Source organism: Nicotiana tomentosiformis, chromosome 2 (genome assembly GCF_000390325.3).
Source record: "Nicotiana tomentosiformis chromosome 2, ASM39032v3, whole genome shotgun sequence".
Taxonomy (NCBI): Eukaryota; Viridiplantae; Streptophyta; class Magnoliopsida; order Solanales; family Solanaceae; genus Nicotiana; species Nicotiana tomentosiformis.
Window position 1 is genome coordinate 27749697 of NC_090813.1, and position 11786 is coordinate 27761482.

The following is an 11786-nucleotide window of genomic DNA, read 5'->3' on the forward strand; positions in this document are numbered from 1 at the left end:
ATATGGTTTAATTATTGGTTTTATGACTAATTGAGTTGTGTGTGGTGAATTAGGGTGTTTGGAGTGCAAAAATATGAAGAAAAGGTGCTCTAGCTAGAGGAAGAGGGGTTGGATGCGTCGCATCCAATCTAGAAAAAAATCAGATTTCGTGCACCCTTAGCAGTGAAGTCGGCCCATAGCGTCCGCCATAGCATCCGAGACTGGGAAGAAGAAGAGAAGGGTGGATGCGTCGCATCCACCTTCGCAGGCAAAATTGAAATGGAGGACGAGGTGGATGCGTCGCATCCACCTTAGCATCAATCCCTGAAGCTGATTTGGATTAGAAATAGGAGAACTTTGGCCCACGACTTTGGTACGCAATATATAAGCTAAAAACGCCTCTTTTAGGTCATCGAACATATTGGGAAGGGGGAAAAAGCCACGAAAAGCTGTGGAGGCCGGAATTCATCAAGTTTCATCTTTCTCCCACCAAACTTAGTAATTTTTATGTTTCTTTGTATGATTTGTTGTTTGGCTACCATGTCTATGTGGAGCTAAACTTCACGTTCTAGGGTTGTGGTTCTTTCATGACTATTGTTATTCGGATATTGATTTTGACTTCTTGATTTATCATATTAGTTTATTTATTCAATCTTGCACTTAATTATTTAATTGCTTGATCACCAATTGAATATTATCTACGAATCTAGAATTGAACTCGAAAGTGGGAATTCTATATTGCATACAGGATTGAGTAGGGCAAGTTCTTGAACTCGGGCATCGGGGAACGGATTCGTGGTTAGGATAGACATATACCTAATTGCCTTGCTTGGTTGATTTACAGGAATTATAAATGCGTTCTTGTTGATTCTCACTCCATAGACATATAGGCGTTAAGTTAGCTGGAATAGGCGAGTAAGAACTCGACAGATTCTTATGAGCAATATTAACCCTGTCAACCAATAAGCTAGATAAATTAGTCGGTCAATTCAATTGAAGAATACAATAGGATTGTTAGATAGCCCATAACCCTAGATCGTTTTCATTACATTGATATCATTAAAATCTGCTCTTTCTCTGTTCAAAGTTTATTATTTATATTTTTCTTATTTAATTAGTTAGAATAAAATATTTTTAGATTTAATTCTTGTTTAGATAATTAGGATAGTCTAATTTAGTTAATAGCTAATCATAAGTCCTCGTGAGTTCGACATCCGACTTTTAGTCACTTTATTACTTGACGACTGCGTATACTTGCGTGAGTGTGTTTGGTCGCAACAACAAGCATGCTAAAGGTTGCAAGTACAAACCCCAACAAACACCAATAAATTGGGCCAGTAGGTTCTCATAGTAAACACATGACATCCCCAACTGAAAGATAATACCTATAGATTCCAAAACAAAGTATAGAAACAATGGGAAATGGAAATTGCGAAGCTAGCAATAATAACAATAATGCAAGGTTGGCTATAATGGAATTAGCCAATATGATAAGTGTACCTATGTCTCTAAATGCCATTGTTAGGCTTAAAGTAGCTGATGCTATTTGGGAAGGTGGATCGAACGCGCCACTCTCTCCAACCGAAATTCTCTCTAAAATCCGAGCTTCCGAAGGCGGCGGTGGTGGCGGTGGTGGTGACGCTGAGAATCTTCAGAGGATTTTACGCATGCTCACGAGCTATGATGTATTTGCTGAGCACATAGTTGATGACGGCTCTCAAAGAAGGTATCTGTTTGTCCATAATTTTTTTTTCTTTTTTCTGAAACTTATCTTTAAAACATTATTTGGTTATACTTTTAACTAAATTTTTGAAGATGCGTTTCAAATATTTTTTTTAAGAGGAGTTCTTTTTTTTTTAAGATGAGTTTCAAATTTGAAAAAGTGATTTTTACCTTTTTTTTCAAGTATATTGTTACTCTTACAAAACTGTGATATTTTTTTAAGTAAAAATGCATGTTCAAACACAATTTTAATGTTCAAATATATTTCTTTCAATTTAACTTCAAAAATTATTTTTTTTAATCTTATGTCCAAACGCCTACTTAACTGTGTAAAATATGTCGTTTACGTTAAAATCACATCTAGCTAGTTAAGCTACCAAAACAACATTGAGAGCTTGTTTTGACTAGTTACTGCAATGAAATATAGGAGCAGAAGTGAGTTTGGTACGACGCAAGTCATTTTTCTTTGAAAAATTTGTTCATAAAAAGATAGTACTTTCTCTATTTCAATTTATGTGATATATTTGGATTTTGAGAGTCAATTTTTTTTATTTTACAGATATTCGTTGACAGAGGTGGGCAAAACCCTAGTCACAGACGAGAACGGCTTATCCTACGGCTCCTATGTTCTCCAGCACCACCAAGATGCTTTAATGAGTGCGTGGACGATGGTTGATGAGGCCGTCAACGATTCGTCCACTGAGCCATTTGCGAAGGCAAATGGTGAACCAGCTTACAATTACTACGGAAAAAGACCAGAAATGAATAACCTAATGTTAAATGCAATGTCTGGAGTTTCTGTGCCATTTATGAAGGCAATTTTAGAGAGTTATGAAGGGTTTCAAGGAGTGAAAATATTGGTTGACGTTGGGGGAAGTGGTGGAGATTGCTTGAAAATGATTTTAGAGAAACATCAAAGTATTCAACTAGGAATTAACTTCGATTTGCCTGAGGTTGTTGGAAAAGCTCCCAAAATTCCTCGTAAGTTGGATCACACTTGTATTTAATTTCTTCTCTTTTATTTTTTTTTAAAATATAAAGCACGGAAATCACCTTAAATTTTTATAATCTTGAACAAACGGTTTTATTCTTGTAAGAACATGTCAGAAACGATGAAATAAAAACGTTACTTAAAATTTAAGGGGCCGCTTCTTAATATAAAAGGATTTCAATTTTCTTAAATTTACTTAGAAGAATGTAGCTAAAATGCATTCCCTCCGATCAAAAATATTAATTATTGTTTTAATTAGTGGAACGATAATTAAATAAAACATTTAAGTAAGAGTAAAGGGTAGTTAGACAAATATTCTTACGATTAATACTATTAAATATCTTTATTATACTAAGTACAATTTTAAAGAAAAAATAATATAGATCAATCAGAGGAAGTATTACAGTAGGCTCTGAAGAAAAAAAAAATGATGTTCGGTGCACAAAACATTTTGTATTTATGCAGGTTACGGGGAAAGATTACACTCTAAGAGATATAATGCATGCAACATACTCGGCCACACTCCAAGAGATATAATGCATGCAATATACTCTAATACAAGTATCATTTAAGTGACTGATTACACGATTCAAACCAATTACGATTAGGAGAAGTAAACCTCAAATTAATAAGTCCTTACAGATGTAAATAGGTGTTTCCCATTGATCTTTCTATTTCAAAGTACGAATTTCTAGCAAATCGTACGCCAGTCTTTTTCAGTAACCTTAAATGGACAGACGTGAAAATCGGGACAAAGAGCCTGACTACTACGTATAACTTTAAATCTCTTTCATATCTTTGAATAAAAAATATGTGGCCAAATTTCCTCTAAGTTTTGCCGTGCAGGTATAAATCATATTGGTGGTGACATGTTCAAATACGTACCAAAGGGCGACGCTATTTTCATGAAGGTGCATTTTTTTCCTTCTCAAACCTGTCCTTTTTTTCTTGTGTGGGTAATTGTGCTCTATAGTTTGTTTCTATTTAATTTGAGTTAATTTCCTAAGTAAGGGGTAATTGTGCTCTATAGTTCAACAACTTATATATAACAAAAAAATTATTTTTACCCTATTTTTACCCTGTTTGTGTAAGGGGATTCAATTATCCTCTTTTTTCAACTTAGGTCCACCACTGCATGCAGTACCCTTTCCATATTGGCTAAAAAATTTAAAAATAATATTCCATCATGCTATTGTTTTCAACTTCTTCGAGTTGGTATTGCTCTATTATATTTCGAACATTTGTTTTTCTTTTCGAAGAACGTACGTAAATAATGAATGAAATATTGTGAAAGAGCTAGATGACTTGTTGCTTTCAAATAGTAAGTATTTGCGATCAAATCGTCCCATGAATCCTTTCAGTTGGCTAGAATCCGTTACTTGAACGAAACTAGATCTTGTGGAATCATATTGAATATTTGACGATACATTCTGTACTTTGCTAAAAATTTGTGAATCATCGGCCTCTTCTTGGACCACTTTGTCACTTGATAATTTTGAACACACATGGACGTACAATTTGGCATTGGGTTTTTGAATTGTAGACCGCACCTGTCTAATCTCCACTGTCATATGTTGCATATACTAATTTTTCTTTTCCATTGGCAGATAAGTGTATTGTTGTGGGTAGATGCCGATCCAATATTTAAATTTTATGGGTTTAATCTCTAAATTATTTAATATTTAATTCATTATATTGTTAAAGTTATGAGTTCATATTTATTATTTGTTCAAATTTTAAATAAGTTATATATATAAATTTATGTTTCATGTCGAAAGTACTGGTTCAGTTGAACCTGACACCGCTACGCTAGATCCGCCCCGGTAATAGGTATTATTACCAACATCGAGTGTTTACACCAATCCAAAAAATATATGACACATGTCTTCACAAACATGATTAACACTAAATGATACATAGTAGTAGTAGTAGTTAACTACTACACATTATTTATATCACAAACTCTAAGTAACATCCATTAAAAGTGATCTTTGAATTCTGGTTGTGATATGTAGTGGGTGCTAACAACATGGACTGACGATGAATGCAAGCAAATAATGAAGAGTTGCTATAACGCACTTCCTGAGAAAGGGAAATTGATTGCTTGTGAGCCAGTTTTGCCACACCATACTGATGATAGCAAGAGAACTCGAGCACTTCTTGAAGGTGACATCTTTGTCATGACTATCTACCGTGCCAAAGGTAAGCACCGCACTGAAGATGAATATCGGCAGCTCGGCCGATCGGCCGGTTTCGCCGATTGCCGAGGTTTCTACATCGATCATTTCTTCACCATTCTTGAATTTCAAAAGTTATAAATGGGTCACTTAAATTCAACGGCGAAGCTAGCTATACAGTTCCGCTTACAGGTTCGTTAGAACCATATAACTCTAGTCAAACTGTGTATTCATATTTAAAAATTCATTAAAGAACCCAGTGACGTGCCTTTTCTAGAATCCAGGAGAAGACATACAAGCGTGTACTTAATAACTAAACAAGTTGTATTATGTGTAATGGATCTTATGCCAAAATTAAACAATGGGTCTGGCCCAAGTCAGAGTTCAGCTCTGCACTTCGTACTAAAATGATATTTTATTGAGCGAAATATGTATATTTATATTATATGTATATCCTACCTCCATTCCAGTTTACGTGAACCTATTTTCTTTTTGGTCCGTTCAAAAAAGAATGACCATTTTCTAAATTTGGAAACAACTTTGCTTAAACTTACAATTCTACCCTTAATGAGAAGCTTTTATAACCACATAAATACTCTGGTCCCATTTTTGAATTGTTTAGGACCACAAATTCTAAAAGTCTTCATTTTTTCTTAAACTCCGCGCTCAGTCAAACAGGTTCACATAAATTGGAACGGAGGGAGTAACAAATATATACAAAAAACAATATACATTTTGTCAACTACGTATTATTTTTTGGAGCGGTTTTCAATTTTATTTTAAAATTTTCTTTGACATTTGACTGGCATACTACTCATTTAATAGTTTTTTTCTTTTTCAAAATTAGAATTTGATGATTGGCTGTCTTTTATGCACTTATATTGTATGTTAAGATGAGATATTTATATTGGTTTTCGAATATATTCTTTCATTTAGAATTTTAATAAGTTATTATTTTCATATTCTGTTTGTATTTTTATCCTTTCCTTTTTAACATTTAAATACAATAAATAATATCCCGTCTTTTAAAACATTGTTTCCCTACAAGAAAAAGGAGGTTCGAGAAAGATGCTTGAAATGACTGAATATGCCTGTGAAGGTGCTGAATATTTGCTGAAACAACAATAATAAAGAAAAGATAAAGAAAAAGAGAAGTAATATAAAATCAAGTTTATTTTGCAGCATATTTGAGCCATTGCATTTCTCACTATTTGTCTATTTCTTCTGTGATGATCTAAAAGATTATCTTTAAATTATTAATTATTTATGTGTTCTAAGACCTCAAAAATCACTATTCATCATTCCTCAACTTGCGTGCGCAGTCCGTATAATTTTCCGGAAAGTTTTTATATGAAAAGTTGATTAAAATGTGAAATAGAGCCTTAAAACTCAACTGAGATGACTTTGGTCAATATTTTGAGCAAACGAACCCGGATCAGTATTTTGATAGTTTCGATAGGTCTATATCGTGATTTGGGACTTGGGCGTATGCCCGAAATCGAATTCGGAGGTCCCTAACTCGAGTTATCGCATGTTGTCAAAATTTTTAAGTTTAAAGGTTTAATGACTTAAGAGATTTGACTAATGTTTGACTTTGTTGATACCAGGTCCGTATTTTTATTTCTGAATCCGGTATAGCTCCATTACTATATTTATGACTTGTATGCCAGATTTGGTGAGAAACGGAGTTGGTTTGACGTGATTCGGGCGTCCTGTTGTTAAAATAGAAATTCTAAAGTTTATTAAGAATTTTATTTTATTTGATTTGGTGTCCGATTCGTAATTCTAGGCATTTTTTTTTTGGGTATTTTGATCATGCGAGCAAGTTCATATGATATTTTTGGACTTGTGTGCATATACGGTTTAGAGCCCCAATGTCACGACCCAAAATCCCAACCTGTCGTGATGGCGCCTATCTCGATACTAGGCAAGTCGATAATCTCAATAAACCAAAACTTCTCTTTAAGCTTGAAAATATAATATTTAAATACAATACAAACACTCCCCAAACCTGGTGTCATTGAGTACATGAGCATCTAATATGAATACAAGTTTAGAAAATAAAGTCTATAATAGTCTAAGACCAAATACAGTAACAAAGAGATAGAGAAGGAGAGACAAGGTCTACGGAACATGGCACCTACCTCAAAATCTCCTAAAAATCAACCGCGCGAAAGGATCAACACCCGCTATATCCGGGAACACCTAGATCTGCACACGAAGTGCAGGGTGTAGTATGAGTACAACCAACTCAGCAAGTAACAATAATAAATAAGGAACTGAAGATAGAAACGAGCTGCACAGTTATGGTTCATTTCTGGTAATTCCAGCAAAGAATAGACATGCTATCAAATCTGGCAGTTTAAATGTCAAATCAATTTTTATACAGTTCCTGTTCATGTAATCCGTAGATAAAAATCTTTTAGAGATTTCGCAGCAATGACAGATAGCAACTAAGTGCAACAACAAATGAAAATCAAGTATAACCTCTTAGGACAACAATCACTCATTGGGCTACCAGCCCTCATCACTCACTGGACTCCCAGCCCTCATCACTCACTCTCAATGGGTACTCGTGCTCACTGGGGGTGTACAGACTCCAGAAGAGATCCTACAGCCCAAGCGCTATAATTTGCACGGACAACTCACGTGCTGCATGGACAATTCACGTGCCATAATATAACTATCTGGATTCGCACGGCCAAATAAGGATCCGTACGGCCAACTCACGTGCTATAGTATAATATAAGGATCCGCACTGCCAACTCACGTGCTTCACGACCAACTCACGTGCTATAGTATCAATATCTCACAATCAGGCCCTCGGCCTCACTCAATCATAAATCTCTCCAGTCTCTCAGGCTCTCAATAATTATAAAATCAGCCCAAACAACAATGATATGATGTATCAATAATAATAATAGAGACTGAGATAAAATGTGCAAGTAAAAGCTGAGACTGAGTACATATAGCATTTAGCAGGCAATTCAATAAGTACGTGACCTCTGTGGGTTCCAACAGTACTATCACATAGCCTACGCACGATTTACAGTCAAATTTTATCAACACATAGAGAGCATGTAGCTAACAACAAATTATTCAACTTTACAGTTTTTCGGGACGGACCAAGTCACAATCCCCTCGGCGCACACCCACACGCCTGTCACCTAGCATATGCGTCACCTCCAAAATAATCACTTGATACCAAAATCCGGGGTTTCATACCATCAGGACCAGATTTAAAATTGTTACTTACCTTAGAACGTGAAATTCTTTACTCTGCTATGCCTTTACTTCGCAAATCGGCCTCCGAATGCCTCGAATCTAGTCACAAATAATTCGTTTCATTCAATAAAATTTATTGGAATTAACTCCATAAGAAAATGCTAATTTTCCATAAAAATCCGAATTTTAGCTCAAAAATCGCCTGTGGGGCCCACGTCTCGGAACTCGACGAAAGTTACAAAATTCGAAAGTCCATTCAACCATGGGTATACCAATTTTATCAAAATCCGACCCCAACTCGACCCTCAAATCTTCAATTTAAACTAAGAGGGTTTTCAAACTTTTCCAACTTAATTCACCAAGTAAATGATAAAAACAACTATGGATTCGGGTAAATTAACCAATATTGAGTTAAGAATATTTACCCCATTATTTTCTTTGAAAAACCTCCGAAAATCGCCTCTTCCCGAGCTCAAATCCATCAAACACTGAATATGGGAAAACTCTATGCCTAGACATTTGCTCTACGCGATCGCGAACATTCCCACGCGATAGCGAAGAATAATTTTCCATCGCTCAGATTTAACTCTACGTGATCGCGGACTTTCTCACGCGATCGTAATGCATAACATCTCAGACATACGCGATCGCGAACTAGTCCATGCGATCGCGAAGCACAAAACACTTGACTTCTACTCCGCTCCACTTACTCTACGGGAACGCGACCTTCTTCGCGAGTCACAAAATTCCAGAGCTACGCGATCGCATCCCGCTTCACGCGATCGCGAAGAACAAAAATCCACTGCCTCACATTAACCTACGCGATCGCAGATATCCTCACACGATCGCGTAGAACAAAAACCCCCCACTGACCAAATAAGCATACACGATCGCATACGCATTCACGTGATCGCGTAGAAGGAAAACATCATCAGATATCAGAAAATTCCAATAGTTGTTCAAGTCCAAAATTTTGATCCGTTAACTATCCAAAACTCACCCGAGCTCCTCGAGACCTCAACCAAATATATCAACAAGTCCTAAAATATCATACGGACTTAGTCGAACCTTCAAATCACCTCAAACAACGCCAAGACCCTCAATTACACCCCAATTCAAGCCTAATGAACTTTGAAATTTCTAATTTCTACAAATGACTCCGGAACTTATCTAATCACGTCCGATTTACCTCAAATTTTGCGCACAAGTAATAAATGACATAACAGAGGTACTCAAATTTTTAGAATCAGATTTCGACCCCGATATCAAAAAGTCAACCCCCCGATCAAACTTCCCAAAAATTCAACTTTCGGCATTTCAAGCCTAATTCCAATATGGACCTCCAAATAATATTCCGGACACGCTCCTAAGACCAAAATCACAATACGGAGCTATTGGAATCATCAAAATTCAAATCCGAGATCGTTTACATATAGGTCTATATCCGGTCCACTTTTTTAACTTAAATTTTTAATTATGAGACTAGGTGTCTCATTTCACTCCGAGTTCCTTCTGGACCCAAACCAACTAACCCGATAACTCATAAATCAATAGCAAGACATAAATTGGGCAGTAAATGGGGGAACGAGGTTATAATATTCAAAACAACCGGCCGAGTCGTTACATTCTCCCCCTCTTAAATAAATATTTGTCCTCGAACGGGTTTAGAATAATACCTGGAGTCTCAAATAAGTATGGATATTTGTTTCGCATCTCCTGCTCAGTCTCCCAAGTAGCTTCTCCGACTGGCTGGCCTCTCTACTGCACCTTCACTGATGTTATGTTCTTTGACCTCAGCTTTCGAACCTGTCGGTCTAAAATAGCCACCGGCTCCACATCATAAGTCAAATTACCGTCCAATTGTACTGTAATGAAATCCAGAATGTGAGACGGATCCCCAACATACTTTCGGAGCATGGATACATGGAACACTGGATGAACACCTAATAGACTAGGTGGCAAAGCAAGTTCATAAGCCACCTCCCCAATTTTCTTAAGTATCTCAAAAGGCCCACTATACCGAGGGCATAACTTGCCCTTTTTCCCGAACCTCAACACACCCTTCATGGGTGAAATCTTGAGCAGCACCTTCTCCCCAACCATGTGAACAACATCACGAACCCTCCTGTCGGCATAACTCTTCTGTCTAGACTGTGTCGTGCGTAGCCATTCCTGAATCACTTTGACCTTCTCTAAAGCATCCTGAACCAAGTCAGTACCCAATAGCCTAACCTCACCAGGCTCAAACCAACCCACCGGAGACCGACACCGTCTCCCATATAAAGCTTCATACGGAGCCATCTGAATGCTTGACTGGTAGCTATTATTGTAAGCAAACTCTGCGAGTGGCAGAAATTGATCCCAAGAACCCCCAAAATCAATGACATAAGCGCGTAGCATATCCTCCAATATCTGAATAGAGCGCTTGGACTGTCCGTCCGTTTGAGGGTAAAATGTTATACTCAACTGAACCTGTGTGCCCAATTCTCGCTGCACTGCCCTCCAAAATTGTGAGGTAAATTGCGTACCCTGATCTGAAATAATGGACACCGGTACACCGTATAGGCGAACAATCTCGCGAATATAAATCCCAGCCAACTGCTCCGAAGAATAATTAGTACCGACTGGAATAAAATGCAGAGATTTGGTCAATCGATCTACTATCACCCAAACAACATTAAACTTTCTCAAAGTCCGTGGGAGTCCAACTACGAAGTCCATGGTAATACGCTCCCACTTCCACTCCGGAATTTCAAGTCTCTATAGCAATCCGCCCTGTCTCTGGTGCTCGTACTTTACCTGTTGACAATTTAAACACTGAGATACAAACCCAACTATATATTTCTTCATCCGCCTCCACCAATAGTGCTGTCTCAAATCCTTATACATCTTTGCGGTGCCTGGATGAATAGAGAACCGCGAACTTTGAGCTTCTTGGAGAATCAGCTCACGCAAACTATCTACATTAGGTACATATAGCCTGCCCTGCATCTGTAATACACCGTCATCTCCAATAGTGACTTTCTTGGCATCACCGTGCTGAACCATTTCCTTAAGGACAAGCAGATGACGATCATCATACTGGCGCTCTCTAATGCGATCATATAAAGAAGACCGAGAAACCACACATGCCAAAACTCGATTCGGCTCGGAAACATCCAATCTAACAAACTGATTAGCTAAGGCCTGAACCTCTAAGGCTAAAGGCCTCTCTTCTACCGGTAAGTATGCTAAGCTGCCTAAACTCTCTGCCTTACGACTCAAGGCATCGGCCACCACATTGGCCTTTCCGGGATGATAGAGAATGGTGATATCATAATTCTTAAGCAACTCCAACCACCTTCGCTGCCGCAAGTTAAGATCCTTCTGTTTAAACAAATATTGTAGACTCCGATGATCGGTATATACCTCACATTGGACACCGTACAATTAATGCTGCCAAATTTTCAAGGCATGAACAATAGTTGCTAACTCAAGATCGTGGACTGGATAATTCTTCTCATGTACCTTTAACTGTCTGGACGCATAGGCAATCACCCTACCGTCCTGCATAAGTACTGTGCCGAGACAATCCGTGATGCATCACAATACACAGTATAAGACTCTGAACCTGTAAGCAACACCAATACTGGAGCTGTAGTCAAAGCTGTCTTAAGCTTCTGAAAGCTCTCTTCACATTCATCTGACCACCT

At 37.5% G+C, this 11786-nt stretch overlaps 1 protein-coding gene across 1 annotated transcript; it reads left to right on the forward strand.

Annotated features, from left to right (window-relative positions):
• Positions 1 to 1323: 1323 nt before the first annotated feature.
• LOC104109691 (nicotinate N-methyltransferase 1) lies at positions 1324 to 5277 on the forward strand. Its single transcript, XM_009619035.4, has 4 exons — positions 1324 to 1705; positions 2261 to 2682; positions 3539 to 3603; positions 4708 to 5277. Exons 1-4 carry the CDS (start codon positions 1395 to 1397, stop codon positions 5008 to 5010), a joined length of 1101 nt encoding a protein of 366 aa, XP_009617330.1. The 5' UTR covers positions 1324 to 1394; the 3' UTR covers positions 5011 to 5277.
• The last annotated feature ends 6509 nt before the right edge of the window (positions 5278 to 11786 follow it).

Bases quoted from the DNA above. Each gene is read 5' to 3' on its own strand.
- LOC104109691 (XM_009619035.4), top strand. From the start codon at position 1,395: ATGGGAAATGGAAATTGCGAAGCTAGCAATAATAACAATAATGCAAGG. The intron at 1,706-2,260 runs GTATCTGTTTGT...TTTATTTTACAG, and splicing joins GATGACGGCTCTCAAAGAAG to ATATTCGTTGACAGAGGTGG. The intron at 3,604-4,707 runs GTGCATTTTTTT...TGTGATATGTAG, and splicing joins GCGACGCTATTTTCATGAAG to TGGGTGCTAACAACATGGAC.